At 36.8% G+C, this 20,340-nt stretch overlaps 3 protein-coding genes across 3 annotated transcripts; 1 reads left to right on the forward strand and 2 right to left on the reverse strand.

Annotated features, from left to right (window-relative positions):
- Positions 1–12,415: 12,415 nt before the first annotated feature.
- On the forward strand, positions 12,416–13,204 carry LOC122321131 (histone H1-like). The gene has a single exon (XM_043210560.2). The coding sequence runs from the start codon at positions 12,445–12,447 to the stop codon at positions 13,192–13,194; it is 750 nt and encodes a 249-aa protein (XP_043066495.2). The 5' UTR covers positions 12,416–12,444; the 3' UTR covers positions 13,195–13,204.
- A 484-nt stretch (positions 13,205–13,688) lies between these two features.
- On the reverse strand, positions 13,689–14,060 carry LOC122321228 (histone H2B-like). Its single transcript, XM_043210801.2, has one exon. The coding sequence runs from the start codon at positions 14,058–14,060 to the stop codon at positions 13,689–13,691; it is 372 nt and encodes a 123-aa protein (XP_043066736.1).
- A 918-nt stretch (positions 14,061–14,978) lies between these two features.
- On the reverse strand, positions 14,979–20,012 carry LOC138927160 (putative mediator of RNA polymerase II transcription subunit 15). Its single transcript, XM_070282679.1, has 3 exons — positions 19,936–20,012; positions 15,631–15,844; positions 14,979–15,572 (listed from the first exon to the last, which is right to left on the reverse strand). The coding sequence occupies exons 1-3, from the start codon at positions 20,010–20,012 to the stop codon at positions 14,979–14,981; spliced, it is 885 nt and encodes a 294-aa protein (XP_070138780.1).
- Between the last annotated feature and the right edge of the window lie 328 nt (positions 20,013–20,340).

Below are 20,340 nucleotides of genomic sequence, written 5' to 3' on the forward strand. Positions count from 1 at the left end.
TGAGGAAAACCAACCAGCCCAAGACACCGCAAAAAAACCCAAGCCCCCTCCAATCTATATTAGGGAAAAAAGCTCGAGTGCCCTGGTCAACAAAATTGCGTCGTTGATCGGGAACGGTGAAAACTTTCATGTTGTTCCGCTTATCAAAGGGAATATCCATGAAACAAAGGTGCAAACCAAGACTGAAGAGCACTTCCGAATAGTGTCAAAATATCTGGACACTGTACAGAAAAACTATTACACGTACCAGCTGAAAAGCAGTAAGGGCCTACAAGTGGTAGTAAAGGGAATAGAACCTGATGTTACCGCCGAGGAAATAAAAACCGCCCTTAAAGAAAAGGGCTTCGCCGCCAAGAATGTTATTAACATTCTAAATAAAGATAAAAAGCCACAACCCCTCTTCAAGGTCGAGCTCGAGCCTGAAAGCAGGTCGCTGAAGAAGAACGAAGTCCACCCAATCTACAACCTGCAATATCTTTTGCATCGGAAAATCACTGTTGAAGAGCCACATAAACGTAACGGTCCAGTGCAATGCACTAATTGTCAAGAGTATGGACACACAAGGTCTTACTGCACACTTCGGGCTGTCTGTGTAGTCTGCGGGGACGCCCACAAGTCCGCTTGCTGCACTACAAACAAGGACAGTACCGTGAAGAAATGTGGAAACTGCGGAGGCAGCCATACGGCAAACTATAGAGGATGTATTGTGTATAAGGATTTAAGGAGTCGCATGCGTCAAGCGACCGCAACGCGCAACCAAAATCCACAGAATGCGTACGTTTCGTCAAAAACCACGCCAGACGTCTTCTTCGCCAAAGCTGCGAGATCCTCATTCGGTCCACTAAACACCACCAACGGCTTCTCCTATGCCGATGCTCTACGATCTGGAAGGGAAATTCCAATTCAGCCTAACTCTCAAAGCGCTCAACAGGCCCCAGAACAGCCACACAGCAAAACGGAAACTATGATGCTTACCCTCCAACAAAGTATGATGGAGCTTATGTCATTCATGAAAACGACCATGCAAACGCTTCTTCAAAACCAGAACATGGTGATACAGCTGCTCGTAGCACAACAGTCCAAATAATCTATGCAGGCGCTACGAATATCAATGTGGAACGCCAATGGTGTCTCACGGCATAAACTAGAATTGTCACAATTCTTGACCGAAAACCATATTGACGTTATGCTACTGGTGGAAACGCATCTTACAAGCAAATACAACTTTCATATAAGAGGCTACACAATCTACCGCACAGATCATCCAGATGGGAAAGCCCACGGCGGAACTGGAGTTCTAATCAGAGAACGAATTAAACACCATTTTCACAAAAGGTTTGCAACAAACTTCTTGCAGGCCACATCGATACAAATTCAGTCAAGCAACGGAATCCTTTCAATTGCTGCCGTTTACTGCCCTCCTCGCTTCTCAATCTCGGAAGGACAATTTATGGACTTCTACAATTCACTTGGGGATCGATTTATAGCCGCAGGAGACTACAACGCCAAACATACGCACTGGGGATCACGTCTAGTGACTCCCAAAGGAAGACAATTGTACAATGCAATTATAAATGTGAAAAATAAACTGGACTACGTTTCCCCTGGAAGTCCCACATACTGGCCAACAGACTCACGAAAGCTCCCAGACCTTATTGATTTTGCAGTGACAAAAAACATACCTCGCAATCTAATAAGTGCCAAAGCAGTCTCGGACTTATCATCAGACCACTCGCCTGTGCTTCTAACGCTTCTTCAAAGCCCAGAAATAACCGAACACCCCTTCAGTCTGACGACGACAAAAACAAACTGGCTAAAATACAAAAAGTACGTGAGTGCCCACATAGAACTCGCCCCGGATTTTAACATGGAATCGGACATCGACTACACTACGAGCGCCCTGGAAGAAGTACTCGTTGCGGCAGCTAAAATCTCTACTCCTCATAGGAAAGAAGTAGACCGAAACAAACACTTCAAATCTAATCAGCAAATCGAACAGCTCGTGCGAGAAAAGAGGCGCACGCGTCGTGATTGGCAAAACAGCAGATCACCAGCTTCAAAACAACGCCTTAAGGAAGCAACCCGATCACTCGACCAGGCTCTTCACCAACAGGAAGAAAATGCACAGCTGAGGTACATCCAGAATCTCTCGCCAACAAGCACAAAGTACCCCCTGTGGAGGGCCCACCCAAATCTTAGTGCCCCAATTGAAACGACCACCCCGATAAGAAACTCTTCGGGATGCTGGGCTCGCAGCAACGAAGACCGAGCTGAAACATTCGCCACACATCTCCAAAGTGTCTTCCAGCCAAACCCAGCCTCAAATTCATTCCTCCTGCCAGTAATTCAGCCAGAGTCCTCCCCTCAGCCAGCCGCACCTCCATTCCGGCCGAACGAAATCGAAAAAGTCATAAGAGGGCTAAAACCAAAAAAGGCTCCCGGTGGTGACCTATTGACCCCAAAGATGCTGATCGAACTTCCAAAATGCGCTATAGAGGTCGTCTGCAAACTATTTAATGGAATCATTAATCTTGGCTATTTCCCAAAAAAGTGGAAGAAATCCATTATTATAATGATACCGAAGCCTGGAAAAGACCACACAATTCCGTCATCATACAGACCAATAAGCCTTCTATCTTGTTTGTCTAAACTGTTTGAAAAATGCTTGTTAACTCGCATAATACCACATCTGGAAGCTTGCAATATCATCCCGGCACACCAATTTGGCTTTCGAAGAAACCATGGAACCATCGAACAAGTGAACAGATTAACATCCGAAATACGCTCAGCCTTCGAACAACGAGAATACTGCAGCGCTATTTTCCTCGACGTATCTCAAGCTTTCGACCGAGTTTGGCTCATCGGACTCATGCACAAAATTAAAACGTATTTGCCAACATACACCCACAAGCTACTGGAATCATACCTCTTCAATAGGGTATTCTCAGTGAGATGCAACGCAGCTACTTCGGGCGACTACACCATCGAAGCTGGAGTTCCACAGGGAAGCGCACTCGGGCCGTGTCTATATGTTTTGTATACTGCGGATATTCCTACGAGCGCACAACTAACAACGTCAACGTTCGCCGATGATACCGCTATCCTTAGTCGCTCCAGATGCCCAACGCAGGCAACAACCCAACTGGCTAATCATCTCACAATAGTGGAAAGGTGGCTGTCCGACTGGCGCATTAAAATAAACGAACAAAAGTGTAAACATATAACGTTTACTCTTAATAGACAAACATGCCCTCCGCTTTTACTAAACGGTATGCAGATCCCTCAAGCTAACGACATAACGTACCTTGGCGTTCACCTTGATAGACGACTTACCTGGCGTAAGCACATGGAATGCAAAAAGATGCATCTAAAACTGAAAGCCAGCAGCCTCTACTGGATCATAAACTCACGATCGCCACTGTGCCTGGACTACAAGTTACTACTGTACAATTCAGTCCTAAAACCAATCTGGACGTATGGCTCCCAGCTGTGGGGGAACGCGAGCAGCAGCAACATAGACATCATACAGCGCGCACAATCAAAAATCTTGAGAACTATCACAGGGGCACCTTGGTATGTTCGCAACGAAAACATCCACCGAACATCCATTCAATTACAAATGCAACAGCAGCAGCAGCTGCGTCAACGACAGCAGCAGCAACAACAACAACAACAACTGCAAAATCATACAACACAAAATGATACTAATCCAAATGACAAGATTAATATTAAAAATAACAATAACAATACTAATATTAATAGCAATAAAAGAGATAGCATAAAAAGCATATTTTCACCAAACTCTTCAGTTTCCGATTCGGAAACAAATGAATATGATAATAATAATATTAAGAAGAAGCAAAAACAAAAACAAAAATCAGTTCATAATACAGAAACCAATGATATGGCTGCCCAATTAATGGACATATTGGATGTAGATCAATTGGGTGGCTTGCTCGATGAGCTGCACCAATTGAGAACTGAAAATACAATATTGAAAAGCCAATTAAATGAAAATGATAATAATGATAATATCAATAATGATAATATACATAAATCAATTATAACATCCAACATGCCCATTATTAGGAAACGTATACATAATAATTCAAATGATTCAGATGAGGACTTTCCTCAGTTAATAAAAAAATCAAAAATAAAAACGCCATCGCCGCCACCGCCATCGTCATCGTCGTTGTCGCCGTTGGGTCGTCATCGACAGCAACAGCGACAGCAGCACCAGCAGCAGCATCATCATCGTCATCAATCAATCACCAATAATTATTACCGTGATTTGGTGATGGATGTTGTTGAGGATGATGATGATGATGACGTTGCCGATGATGATTTAAATATAAATGATAGCTCCTGCAGTAATAATGCACTCGGCGTTGGCATTGGCGACGATGACAACAATGATAAAACTGATGCTGATGTTGATGATGATGGGGGAATTGATTTGGCAATGGGCCCATCAACATCAACAGCAGCAGCAGCAGCAGCATCATCCAAATCTGCTAAATCTAAACAAAATAAAAAGAATAATAATAAAAAATCTAAAAATAATACTAATCTCAACACTAACATTAATAATAATAATATTAAGAATAAGAAAAATAATTCATCTACAACAACAACAATACCTGCCATAGCTGCTAAAACAGTAACAACAGCAACAACTCCAACAACAGCAACAGCTGCTGTAAATATAAATAGGAAAAATATTAAACCACCAATAATAGTAAGCTATAATCAAAATTTAAAAATTCTCAATACACAAATAGCAAACAAATTGAAACATAACAATTTCCTACTAAATATGATTAATAAAAATATCATAAATATACAAACAAATACATTTAACGATTCTGATTTAATAATTAATATGTTAAAAACTAATAATATTAAACATTTCACATTTACCCCAAAACATCTCAAACCCTATAATCTGATAATTAAAAAATTACCATCTAACATCTATAATGCAGATGACATAACGATGGCTTTAAAACAAAAAATTAACAATATAAATATTACCAAATTGGTTGAATATAAGAATAATTTATGGCAACTTCAAGTGGCCAAAACAATTGATATCCAGCAAATTGTAAATATCAATTGTTTGCTCAATTGCCGCATCAGCATTGAACAATTTAAACCAAATCCCAAAGATATACTACAATGCCATAAATGCCAACGTTTTACACATGTGGCCGCCAATTGCAACATGGCATACAGATGTGTTAAATGTGCCGATGAGCATCTACCTGGCGAATGTAAAATTCAATTAAATTTAAATTCTAATGATAACAACAATGCTGAGCAAATGCAATTGACCAAACAATTGATAGTCTGTATCAATTGCAAAGGTAATCATACGGCCAATGCCAGAATTTGCCCAATAAGGCAACAACTAATCATCAAAAGGCAAAAAGCTAAAGAATTAAAAGAGGCTAAAAATATAAATAATAGCAAAATAAATCGTACCATTAAACATTATGCAAATATACAATCTAATATACCGTTTGCTCATTATTTAAGCAGCAACAACAGCAATCATCATCATCACCATCATCAATAATACCATTAACAATAACAAAACCTAACAAAAATAATATTAATATTAATCAACAACAACAACAACATAATAATATAAATAATATAAATAATAATCAACAAAAACAACAACATAATAATATAAATAATAATAATACAATTGCAGTTAATTTCAAACGTATCAATGATGATATTCGTGAATTATACGGCAAAGACTTAAACTCGTGCATCACATTGATGCGCAATTTAACAATTAAATACAATAATAAACAATTAACGACAAATGACAAAGGACAATTATTACTTGAATTTATATATAATATGTCAATATGAAATTAAAAATCATGGCCCTTAATGTTAACGGTATTTACACAATTCGTAAACGTACCGAATTTGTAAATTTCTTAGCCAAACATAATCCACATGTAATTGCAATAGCCGAACATCATTTAAATCCCAATATCATAATCAATTCAAAAACCCATAATATAATATATCAAACAACAAATGCCATACGACCAAATTTAAATAATAACAATAACAATAACAATAACAATATAAATAAAAATAAATATAAATCAACAGTTGCCATTTGTATAAGGAAAAATATAAATTATGAAATAATAAATATTAAACCACTAAAACATTTAGAAGTTTTAGCTATAAAAATCAAATATAAACAAAACAATAACCATAATCAAAAGAATAATAATCAAAATAATAATCAAAATATAATAATAGCTAGCATTTATAATAGGCCAAGAGATCCAATTGATATTAATGATTTTAATACACTTATGGATACACTAAGGCAAATACCAAATACCGATAATATCATCATTGGCGGTGATATAAATTCTAAACATCCCAGCTGGAATCTACCCGATAGAGATCCCATGCATATCAACACCAACGGTCGAACCTTATATAAATGGATTCTAGATAATCCAGATCTTATAATTGTTCCGTCCGATCGGCCAACAAGGCATACAATCAGGCAAAGGATGAGCTCATCCATTGATCTATTTATAACAACCTTAACGACCAAAATCGATATTAATACAATTAATAACGGATGCAAGACAATCGATGAATTCCCATCGGATCATCTCGCCATCCAAATTCAATTACAACTTAATAATCATAATTTAATCGCAAACAATAATAATAACAACAACAAGAAAGCAAAGCTAACTTCGGGCGGAGCCGAAGTTGATATACCCTTGCAGCTAAAACCAGATATATATCGCAAACATCGGATATAGTTGGCCGATCCTTATGATTACATCATAATAAAACCAATTAATTACAATAAAAAATCTAAAAAAAAGTCCCAAGCTTCTATCTTCAAAAATACGAAATTTAATATTTCTACCAAATACCATTTCCGATCGTTCAGTTATATGTCAGCTATAAGATATAGTCAACCGATCCTAATGAAACTTTGTAGGTCGGATTAACTGACCAAAAATAGAATGTGTACCAAAGTTGGGTCATTTCCGATCGTTCAGTTATATGGCAGCTATAGGATATAGTCGGCCGATCCTTATGAAATTTGGCATGTCATATTATTTTGCCAAAAATAGCTCTCATATCAAATTTGAACTCTCTAACTCTAAAAACACCGAAGTTATACCATTTCCGATCAATCAGTTATATGGCAGCTATAGGATATAGTCGGCCGATCCGGGCCGTTCCGACTTATATACTGCGTGCAAAGGAAAGAAGGGTGTGTGCAAAGTTTCAAGTCGATAGCTTTAAAACTGAGAGACTAGTTCGCGTAGAAACAGACAGACAGACAGACGGACAGACGGACATGCTCATATCAACTCAGGAGGTGATCCTGATCAAGAATATATATACTTTATAGGGTCGGAGATGTCTCCTTCACTGCGTTGCACACTTTTGGACAAAATTATAATACCCTCTGCAAGGGTATAATAATAATAATAAAGTAATATATCAATATAATAAAATTAATACAATTAAATATAATAAATTAATCCTTCATAATATCAATAAATTAAATATTAATAATATAAATAATAGAAATATAAATAATAATGAAATTGATCAACATATTAATAATATAACTAACGCTATACAAATGGCAACTGAAACGGACAAAGTAATACCTAAATTAAAAATTAAATTAAATCAATATAAACCAAATAAATATATTAAACCTAATCAGAAATTGGAAAATTTAATAAATAAACGCAATCTAATGAGACGATACGTCTATCGACATAAAAACCTAATTGACGAACTAATCGACAAAAAACCATCGAATACAATTGATTAAGCGTATAATCAAAGATCTCAATACACAAATTGAAAATATAATACAAAAGCAAAACGATAAGATAATATTCAATAAATTAGATAAATTAAAAATTAACAATTTAAGCCTCATTACCATCAAATATGACACTAACTAATGAACAAGCCAATAATATTGATATACCATTTAATAATAATACAAATAATAATATTACAAATAATAATAATATAAATAATAATAATATAAATAATAATAATATAAATAAATTAATATTAACTAATGAATTTGACAAAATTAATGCATTAGCATGGCATTTTGAACAAATACATAAACAAAGTTATACCATTTCCGATCAATCAGTTATATGGCAGCTATAGGATATAGTCGGCCGATCCGGGCCGTTCCGACTTATATACTGCGTGCAAAGGAAAGAAGGGTGTGTGCAAAGTTTCAAGACGATAGCTTTAAAACTGAGAGACTAGTTCGCGTAGAAACAGACAGACGGACAGACAGACAGACGGACAGACGGACAGACGGACATGCTCATATCAACTCAGGAGGTGATCCTGATCAAGAATATATATACTTTATAGGGTCGGAGATGTCTCCTTCACTGCGTTGCACACTTTTGGACAAAATTATAATACCCTCTGCAAGGGTATAACAATGGGTCCGGATCGTACCAGTAATTTCCTGCTAAAAAATCTCAATATATTTGTATTAAATTATATAACAAAAATTTTCAATCACTGTACAAACAATTCATATTTTCCAACCAGTTGGAAAAATATAAAAATCATACCCATTCTCAAGCCCAGAACGAATCCGACCCAATTAAAGAGTTACCGTCCCATTGCCATACTATCAGCATTGGCAATGCTATACGAGGCAATAATATTAAAACGCATTAATCAACATATCGACAATAATAATATATTAAAAAACAATCAATATGGTTTCCGTAAATTCACTAGCACCAATCATGCACTCTTAGCGGCCAATAATTTCATATACGACGGCATATATAACCGCAAGGCGTCCATCGCATGCGGTCTGGACTTTGAAAAGGCTTTCGATACAGTCTGGATCAAGGGTATCCTATATAAATTAAGTATAGGTTACAATTTTGATCCATCATTGGTCAGTCTCATATGCTGTTACCTCACCGATCGGACATTCTTCGTATCCTCTACGGATACGAATGAATGTTCGATCGTGAGGCATGTGACAGCCGGGGTGCCGCAGGGTTCTCTATTAGCCCCAACTCTATTCAATTTATATCTAGCCGATATACCCGAATATACCAATACCCGTACCACTCAGCTATTACAGCTATTATATGCCGATGACATACTTATACTATGCTCAAATGCCTCAATGGCACATGCACAAAACGCAATAAACTCACATCTAGATCAATTATCATATTATTTTCAATTATGGAAACTTAAAATCAATCCTAACAAATGTAATAGCATAATCCTCAAAGGTCCTAATATAAAACACATTTACAAAAATGCCAAACATTTTATACCAAAAATTTATATTAATCATAACGTATTATTGGAGAATAGAACCCAAATTAGATATTTAGGCATCACCTATGACACTCAGCTCAATTTTAATGAGCATATTAATCATCTACTAAATACCGTCAAAGGTAAAATTAAAGAATTAAAAATCATCTTCCAATTGCTAAAATCTACAGATTATAAAAATAAAATTACAATAATGGCATACAAAAAATTACTACAACCCCTATTATTATATGGCCATCCAGCTTGGATGAGCATTGCCTCGAAACAAATGGAAAAGATCAGACGTCTTGAACGTAAAATTATTCGTACAATTATAACAAAATACAATAATAATGATAATGACAATAATAATAATGACAACAATGAACCAAAACATAAAAAGATAAGCAATATAAAATTATATCACCGTACCAAAATCAAACCAATCGATATTAAAGCAATTAATATATTGGAAAAATATATAACAACTAACAATATCCCATACCTTATAATTACCCATTACAATTACTAACCCCCAATCATTATAATCATCTCAAAAACATACATAAAATCATATATGATGCTAACGATAAACTCATATTCTACAATCGTAAAAATAACTCTATTGACCCAAATCAAGGTCTAGTCTATGTTGCCAAACTATAAAATGAAATACTCTATATCCATTACTATACTATATCCTAAAAACTATACTCTATACTCTCTACTCTCTACTATAGAAATACTCTATACTATATATGTAACAAGTAAAAATATTAATAATTATTATTTATAACATAACAGCGGGTTGCTTTTAAGCGCCGATTTTTCCACTTCGGTATCGCGGGTTGAAAAGTAAGAGTAGAAGCCGTTTCTTTGGTTCACTGAACTTCTACGCTCGTTCTTTTGGTCGTTGCTCAATGAGCTCATTGCGTGGTACGTATTTTTTTTTTCAACAATGCACTAGTTTTGGTTTAGCACATTACAACTGTTATAAAAAAAAAAGCTTGTCTGTCGCTTTTAATAAATTGTATTTCAGTGTCTTTTCGCTTATATTGGCGATAATATAAGCGAAGTGAAGTTTTACCGGAGCTCGGACAAAGCACGTCCGCTCAGTTCGGTAGTTCGATCCTGAAATTGGAGGCAGAAAATATTTGGAAATTATATGGACATGCATGCAAGTAGGGCAAGGGCATGTGGGGCATATGATGGTACAGTAGAGCTTCGATAAGTGGACTGTATATGTTAAATTTTATCGGTTATATATTTCCTGGAATTGAAGGCAGAAAATATATGGACATGCATGCAGGTACGGATATATGTAAGGGCATGTGGGCATATGTTGGCACAGTAGAGCTTTGATAAGTGGACTGTATAATTGGGGGAACAGAAAAGTTATGTGGTGTAAAAAATGACACTGATTGAGGAAGATAAAAACAAATATTACGACAGCGGCGGACTGTTCGGTGAATTTGGAAATTCCGGAACAAATTCACACCGGTGGCCAATATTAATTATGCCTTCTTTTTGTCACCACACAATTTCACTGTTCACTTGCGAATTTTTCGCGGATTAATTGCACCAAAAAAATATGTATGTGCGTATGTATGTATGCGGATGCACATATGCCTCGACAGTTGGCAAGCGAATGGATAACGGAGAGGCCGAAAACGGCGAGGAATATGGGCAGCACACAAAACGGAGACGGATAGAAAAATTTGCCGAATTTTAAGATTATTATAAATTATTAGAAAATCTCAACCTGCCGTTGTGTCGGAAAACTCGGACTTGGAGTTGACACGGAGGGAAAAACAATCTTGCAGCAGTGTGAACGAAATTTAATGTTCGGATCACTGCTGAAGACCGGCAGAGAGATGGGGACGGAAAAATGTACTTATCTTTTGGCGGAACAATGCCGAGAACTGCTGGCAGAAGAAAATCCAGTAATTATCCGGCTCGAAGGACCAAAATGTGTAGGGGGCGTGGTTCCGCAAAAAGATTCCAGAAAAAATTAGAATGTTGAAATAAGAAGTCGGGGGCGTCTTTCGGATGGTATAACGCGGTCAGCTTTATTCGGCTGCTTACATGAGATTGACTTAAAAACTAGTACAAAAAGAGACGATCGACGACAACCAACGAGCGAGAAAGAGGGCACAGAGGGGCGAGTGTGGATGCGCTCTTCAGCGCGGGTGCGCTCTTTAGCGCGGGTGCGCTCTTCAGCGCGGATGCGCTCTTCAGCTGAGCGGCACGACGGCCCCTCACCTAAACAATATTGTCAAATGAAATTCATTAGTCCCAAGAACAAATTGTAGTTTATTTTTTGCGTTTTAATATGGTAACTAAAAGTTAAGTAAGAAAAGTTTATTGGTTATATGAACACATTCAGAATATAAATTACTAGCCTCAACGTATACCTTCGAGCTACCAGTGGAAAATATACAATCCATTTTTGAGACGAAAATGAATTTAGAATTTGTAAGATATGCAGAATGGGAAATAGATAAGATTTATTCAAATATTAAACATTTTAATTTATATTATTTTAGAAAAAGAATATTTTTTAGTACGAAAACAGTTTCTTAATGTCAAATGAAAGTTCATATTTTATCCAGGAAAGGGTCATTTTAAAAGCTATATTTAAGTATGAATACTTCATAAAAATATAATTACGTTTTGCATAGCTGGTAGTTGAAAGTTCAATTTAAGACTTTCAGTAGTAAATGAACAAAAAATACAACAATTTTATATTTTTAGATATTAAAATATTTAAGATATTAACATAAACGTGCACTTTCGGGTACCCAAAAAAAGTATCGCATCTATATACGGCAACTGAGAAAGGTTTATCTCAAATTTTGAATATTTAAGATTCAAACGCAATTAAAACAAACATTAATTTTATTATCATAAGAACAAAATAATGAAAAACAATTACACCCTTTGAAAAAACATTTGTAACACAAATGAACTGTGCCAAACACATAGTCAAACTGCTCTCCTCCTCGATTCTCATCCGAACAAGGGACTTTGGATGCGGGCTATTTTTTGCATAAAAAAAGTTTATTTTTGTGAATAAAAATTTAAAGAATGTCTGATTCAGCAGTAGCTACATCCGCGTCTCCTGTGGCAGCTCCACCGGCGCCGGCTGAGAAGAAAGTAGCAGCCAAAAAGGCAACTGGATCTGCTGCCACAAAAGCGAAGAAGACCGCAGCACCACCATCGCATCCGCCAACTCAACAAATGGTAGACGCTTCAATTAAGAATTTGAAGGAGTGTGGGGGCTCCTCGCTTCTAGCAATCAAGAAGTACATCACTGCCACATACAAGTGCGATGCTCAGAAACTGGCTCCTTTCATCAAGAAGTACCTGAAGTCTGCTGTGGCCAATGGTAAGCTGATCCAGACGAAGGGAAAGGGTGCTTCTGGTTCCTTTAAATTATCGGCTTCAGCCAAAAAGGAGCCCAAGCCGAAGCCTTCTTCTGTTGAGAAAAAAACTAAAAGCAAGAAGGTATCGACCAAGAAGACCGGAGCCACCACTAAGAAGGCCGCGGGAGCTGCCGACAAGAAGCCGAAAACTAAAAAAGCCGTGGCTACCAAGAAGACAGCTGAAAAGAAGAAAACCGAGAAGGCCAAGGCAAAGGACGCTAAGAAGTCTGGTACCGTTAAGGCTAAAACAGTAGCAACAAAAGTGAAGCCATCATCGGCGAAACCAAAGGCAGCTAAAGCCCCAAAGGCTAAACCAGCTGCATCCGCTAAGCCCAAGAAGACGGTAAAGAAAGCACCAGCTCCTACTACCGCAAAGAAGCCGAAAGCTAAGACCACGGCAGCGAAAAAATAAATTGTGATAATGTGCATTATAATTGTACAGTTTCGCAATCGCAATTTTAGATTTCGATATCTAAAATTACATTAAACAAGCCCTTTTCAGGGCTACAATACATTTTTTAAAGAGAAAAAATATCAATTTTGCTTAGCTTGACATTTTAGAAGAGTATCTTAATCCTAATTGGATTCAAAATAGCAATCGTAATTTTGAAAATTGTATTAATATAAGAATATAATATATTATATAAATGCTAATACAGTATAAATATAAATTCCATCCATCCTAATTGGATTTAAAATAGCGATCGCGAATTGGCTATTTATTATCAGAATATAATATAGTATATTAATACTAAAACAACATAAATTAAATTTCAGTTTCTTACAAAAACGATTTCGAACAATTAATTTATTTACTTTTATTGAAAAATGGGTGTCTTTGATGAAATAATGTTGTGGCCCTGAAAAGGGCCTTTTTTCGATCATTCTGCCCATCAAGCGAGAAATCTACTTGGAGCTTGTATACTTGGTGACAGCCTTGGTTCCTTCACTGACGGCGTGCTTGGCCAACTCTCCAGGCAGGAGAAGGCGAACAGCCGTTTGGGTTTCCCGACTGGTGATGGTCGAGCGCTTGTTGTAATGCGCCAGACGCGATGCCTCAGCAGCAATACGCTCAAAGATATCGTTCACGAAGCTGTTCATTATACTCATAGCTTTAGACGAAATTCCAGTGTCTGGGTGGACCTGCTTCAGAACCTTGTAGATGTAGATGGCAGAGCTTTCCTTCCTCTTGCGCTTCTTCTTCTTATCGTTCTTGGTTATATTTTTCTGAGCTTTGCCAGCCTTCTTGGCTGCCTTTCCACTGGTTTTCGGCGGCATTATTACTTCAAAATTCACTTCACTTCCACTTATACCAAAGTTTTAATTTTAATTTTAATTTTTATTGTCACAGATTTGTTACAGAGTTTCTTACTTATACTCTATGAGGTTAATTCTAAGGTTGACAAGTTCTTAGGATTATTATGATTAGGTTTACAAGTGTTTATTGCCCTGCGCTTGTTGCTTATCCGGGTTTTAAAGATTATAGTTTGTGTAATGTTTTTATTTTTAATATCATGTTGATGTTCAGTTGACTAGTGTTTATTATGAAGTAGATTGCGAGGGAAAAAAGAAAAACCTGGTGGCAGTTTAGATTCAGTTTTTATGTCTTACAGCTAGGGGGAGTATTTACATTAATGTGGGGGAGGGGGCTATTTACAGGGGAATAGGGTTATTGGCATGTGTTGTATATAAGGTGCCTTGGATCATCCATCACCAAATCACGATAGTAATTTTTGGCGATTGATTGATGTCGATGTTGGTGACGATCCAATGCCGACGACGATTGTTGCAACAACGGTGGCGGTGACGATGGCGTTTTTATTTTTGATTTTTTTATTAACTGAGGAAAGTCCTCATCTGAATCATTTGATTTATTATGTATACGTTTCCTAATAATGGGCATGTTGGATGTTATAATTGATTTATGTATATTATCATTATTGATATTATCATTATTATCATTTTCATTTAATTGGCTTTTCAATATTGTATTTTCAGTTCTCAATTGGTGCAGCTCATCGAGCAAGCCACCCAATTGATCTACATCCAATATGTCCATTAATTGGGCAGCCATATCATTGGTTTCTGTATTATGAACTGATTTTTGTTTTTGTTTTTGCTTCTTCTTAATATTATTATTATCATATTCATTTGTTTCCGAATCGGAAACTGAAGAGTTTGGTGAAAATATGCTTTTTATGCTATCTCTTTTATTGCTATTAATATTAGTATTGTTATTGTTATTTTTAATATTAATCTTGTCATTTGGATTAGTATCATTTTGTGTTGTATGATTTTGCAGTTGTTGTTGTTGTTGTTGCTGCTGCTGTCGTTGACGCAGCTGCTGCTGCTGCTGCTGCTGTCGTTGACGTGTTGTTGTTGATGTTGCATTTGTGATATGATATGTTGTTGGGGATGATTTGGTTCATTCATATAAATGAATGATGGTTGGTGTTGGGGATGAGATAATATAAGCTGATTAGCTTGTTGTTGTTGTTGTTGCTGTTGCTGTTGCTGGAGTTGCAACAATTGTAAATGTTGTTGATTTGTTATTGTTGCTGTGTCTGTTGTTAATGGTGCCAATGGTGGTGGTGGCGGGGGTGGTGGTGATATCGGCATCGACAGCGGCAGCGGTTGCTGTTGCTGTTGCTGTTGATTTTGATGATGTTGCCACCAAATTTGTTGTTGTTGCTGCTGTTGTTGCTGTTGCAACAATTGTGGCTGTTCTTGTTGATTTTGTTGATAATAACACCATTGTTGTCGATGTTGTTGTTGCTGTTGATCTAGTTGCTGTTTTTTATATTGTATATATTGTTGCTGCCATTGCTGTGGCGGCGGTGATGGTGACAATGTTAATAATTGTTCCAATGATGGTGATGTCGATATTGACAATGACGGTGACGGCGACTGTGACGGTGACGGTGACGGTGGCTGTGAACGTGATAATGGCATGGATGGTGGTGCCATTAACGTTGTCATTGCCGATGACGTCGTTGTCGTTGTCGTTGTCGTAGCCGTTGTCGTCGTCGTTGCCATTATTGTTGATGATGTTGTTATTAATTCTGATGTTGGTATATTTGATGATGCAGATGTTGTGGTCAATAAAAATAATTGATTTTGTTGATTTTGTTGTTCATCATGTTGTTGTATTATGAGATATTGATATTGAATTGGATTATTTACAATATCAATTGGTGTTTGTTGTTGTAATAATAATGGTGTTGATGTTGATGGATTAACATAATTATTATTATTGTTAATATTTGTGTTTGTAAAATTAGTGGTGGTGTTGGTATTGTTTGTAATAGTGGAATAGTGGAATAGCGGATCGGCCGACTATATCCTATAGCTGCCATATAACTGATTGATCGGAAATGGTATAACTTTGGTGTTTTTAGAGTTCATTAGGATCGGCCGACTATATCCCATAGCTGCCATATAACTGAACGATCGGAAATGGTATTTGGTAGAAATATCAACTTTCGTATTTTTAAAGATAGAAGTTTGGGACTTTTTTTAGATTTTGTATTGTAATAAATTGGATTATATATTCCTATTCCCATAAGGATCGGCCAACTATATCCGATGTTTGCGATATATATCCGGTTTTAACTGCAAGGGTATATAAACTTCGGCTCCGCCCGAAGTTAGCTTTCCTTTCTTGTTATTATTATTTTTGTTGCTATTATTTTTATTATTATCATCATCATTATCGTTGACGTCAGCAACGGCATGGATGTCTGCTGCCTTATAATGTTGAAGTTTAGCAGACAATACCGACGCTGGTGTCAATGATAAGGGTAGTTGTTTCTTATTTTTTGGCTGATTGCCTTTTTTATTATTTTTATTATTTGCATGATTTTTACTCATGATGTGATATAATTTAAAAAGTTTTCTATGAAGAATTTAAGAAATATAAGAAATATATATATATATACAAGAAAGAAATGAAATGAGAGAAAACAAGAAAGAGAAGCTAACTTCGGGCGGAGCCGAAGTTGATATACCCTTGCAGTTAAAACCGGATATATATCGCAAACATCGGATATAGTTGGCCGATCCTTATGAGAATATGATGGGATAATTGGGAATATAACCCAATTTATTATAATACAAAAACCAAACCTAAAAATGTCCCAAACTTCTATCTTCAAAAACACAAAAGTTGGGTCATTTCCGATCGTTCAGTTATATGGCAGCTATAGAATATAGTCGGCCTATCCTAATGAAATTTGGTAGGTTGGATCAACTGGCCAAAAATATAATCTGTATTAAGTTTCAGCTTTCTATCTTCAAAAACACGAAAGTTGGGTCATTTCCGATCGTTCAGTTATATGGCAGCTATAGGATATAGTCGGCCGATCCTTATGAAATTTGGCACGTCGTAATAGTTTGCCAAAGATAGCTCTCGTGTCAAATTTGAACTCTCTAACTCTAAAAACACCAAAGTTATACCATTTCCGATCAATCAGTTATATGGCAGCTATAGGATATAGTCGGCCGATCCGGGCCGTTTCGACTTATATACTGCGTGCAAAGGAAAGAAGGGTGTGTGCAAAGTTTCAAGACGATAGCTTTAAAACTGAGAGACTAGTTCGCGTAGAAACAGACAGACGGACAGACAGACGGACAGACGGACAGACGGACATGCTCATATCAACTCAGGAGGTGATCCTGATCAAGAATATATATACTTTATAGGGTCGGAGATGTCTCCTTCACTGCGTTGCACACTTTTGACCAAAATTATAATACCCTCTGCAAGGGTATAAAAAAGTCCCCAACTTCTATCTTCAAAAATACGAAAGTTGATATTTCTACCAAATACCATTTCCGATCGTTCAGTTATATGGCAGCTATGGGAAATAGTCGGCCGATCCTTATGAATCTTGGCATGACGTAATGTTTTGCCAAAAATAGCTCTCATGTCAAATTTGAACTCTCTAACTCTAAAAACACCAAAGTTATACCATTTCCGATCAATCAGTTATATGGCAGCTATAGGATATAGTCGGCCGATCCGGGCCGTTCCGACTTATATACTGCGTGCAAAGGAAAGAAGGGTGTGTGCAAAGTTTCAAGACGATAGCTTCAAAACTGAGAGACTAGTTCGCGTAGAAACGGACAGACAGACGGACAGACGGACATGCTCATATCAACTCAGGAGGTGATCCTGATCAAGAATATATATACTTTATAGGGTCGGAGATGTCTCCGTAACCTATAAAAAAAAAATTTAATAAATTTTGTTTGACCCTAATGCTGTATAAATTTGGTGTCGATTGTGCTGGCAGAGGGAGATATGATGTGCATAAATGAATATGCGCAACATAATCTACATGCGCATGCACATATACATACACGTATATGTGTACAGTCCAATAGAATGCGCAATATTATTAAGGGGTGGGATTTGATTTGATTTGAATTTAATTTCATTTGCAAAATTATACAAATGTTCTAATTCAGCTTTTTATTCTCTCTCTAAACAAAAAATCCTTTCTTCTTCTTCGTCTTCTTCTTCTTCTTCCTTTCGTTGGTTATTCTTATTGATTCTTAGTTAAATAGTATTAGTATATATTAAATTATTTTAGTAAAAGTAAATCAACAACTATTTATAGATATGTTTTTTTTTTTTTAGAAAATTTAAGTTTTTGATCTCTTTGCTTTTTGTTGTTGCACAATCCGCTCTTCTTCACTATTCTTTATATACACACACGCGCGTGCACCGCCACAACAACAACAGGGACACTGAGAACGCGCTTAAAATTTAAAAATTCAAAGCTAACGTAATAGTGTGTGTGTGTGTGTGTGCGTATGAGTGAAGGGGAATGGCTTATTATTATTAATTATTATCACTTTTTTTTGTGTTGAAATTTAGTTGGTTATTATTTAGGAACACTTGGATGTTCGCTCACCGGTGTGTTGTTGTTGTTATTCAGGATGCCACCAATTTTGGTGGTGGTGGTGGTAATTATCTATACCTATATATATATAGGACCCTACCTTTTGCCTAACAATAGTGCCGTCTCCTTCTCCTTTCTCCTTTCTCCTTCGACTCCTTCACTACGCCTTCACGCCTTCCTTGTCTTCTTTATCTTTTGTCTCTTTTACTCGTTGATTTGTTGGATTTATTGTTGTTGTTGTTTTTATAAATTTTTTTGCACTTTTTATTGTTTCAATATTGTTGTTTTTATTATTTTTAATTTTTGGTCTATTTTGGGACTTTTTCCACTGTTTTTATTGATTGTTACTTTTCCACTACTTTTTGATTTTTCCACTTTTTCACTATTTTTTAACTTTTTCACCACTTTAGAGTTTTTAGGGTCGGATCGTCCAACTGTGACCAATTGTCAGGATCAAGTGACGACGACCACCCAAAAAGTAGTGTTGGGTTGCTCATGAGTGAGTGAACAAAAAAGAGTTGTTCACTCAACTGAGTGAGCGAACTGGTTCCTTCCTTTTTGTTCTTTTTTGTTCACTTGCTCATTTTTGTTCACTTGCTCATTTTTGCTCATTTTTGTTCACTTGTTCATTTTTGTTCACTTGTTCACTTGCTCCCTTGTTCATTTGTGCTTAGTTACTCTTTTTTGCACATTTTGTTCTCATTCAATAAGTACAGAATTTAAACCAAAAATGGAATATTATGGATGGAATTCAATTATCCATGAAGGATTTCGTTTTACTATTTTTAAATGCCCAATGAAGGGAGCAAAAGTTTTGCCACAAATTAAAATGTAAAAATATCGGTAAGTTTGAAAATTAATTATGAAACATAATCTAATCATAATCATTGGCTTGGTAATTCACTGAGCAATGAGCAACTGAGCAATGAACAGTGAGCAAGTGAGCAACTGAGCAATGAACAGTGAGCAAGTGAGCAATATGAGTGAGTTGACTCTTTTGAAAAAAAAGAACAAGTGAACATGTTCACCTAAAAGAGCAGTATTTACACAACACTACCAAAAAGCGCTTCTTATATACACTTGTTACCACAACCCTTTCAATTCTAAGAATCAAAGTCTAACGGTATTTCTAACGCTCGCTCTCGCTCTAACTCTTATTGGCAAATGTAAATACCCAAACCTGAAAACATTGCACTTGTCATTTAGTATGGCTAACTTAACGCGGAAGGAGCCACCGCTCTTTATACCGATTCAACGAGAATTCGAAGAGTTCGGAGCGATATGCTTTTCCCGCTCTTCGTAAACCCAATAGACGAAATGGCATGTCGTTCTATCTCCCTCTTTTCAACCCTCGGCGTTTCTGGTATATAAAGAGGTAGCGAAACGGGCAGCACGTTTATTGTGTTATTAGAGGCGCGAAGAGAACAGTGAATTTGGAAATTGAAATGGCTCGTACAAAGCAGACTGCTCGTAAATCGACTGGTGGCAAGGCCCCACGCAAACAACTGGCTACAAAGGCCGCACGTAAAAGTGCGCCAGCCACCGGAGGAGTAAAGAAGCCCCATCGCTATCGCCCCGGAACTGTGGCTCTCCGTGAGATCCGTCGCTACCAGAAGAGTACTGAGCTGTTGATCCGTAAACTGCCATTCCAG

The sequence above is a fragment of the Drosophila bipectinata genome, unplaced genomic scaffold (assembly GCF_030179905.1).
Source record: "Drosophila bipectinata strain 14024-0381.07 unplaced genomic scaffold, DbipHiC1v2 scaffold_176, whole genome shotgun sequence".
Classification (NCBI taxonomy): Eukaryota; Metazoa; Arthropoda; class Insecta; order Diptera; family Drosophilidae; genus Drosophila; species Drosophila bipectinata.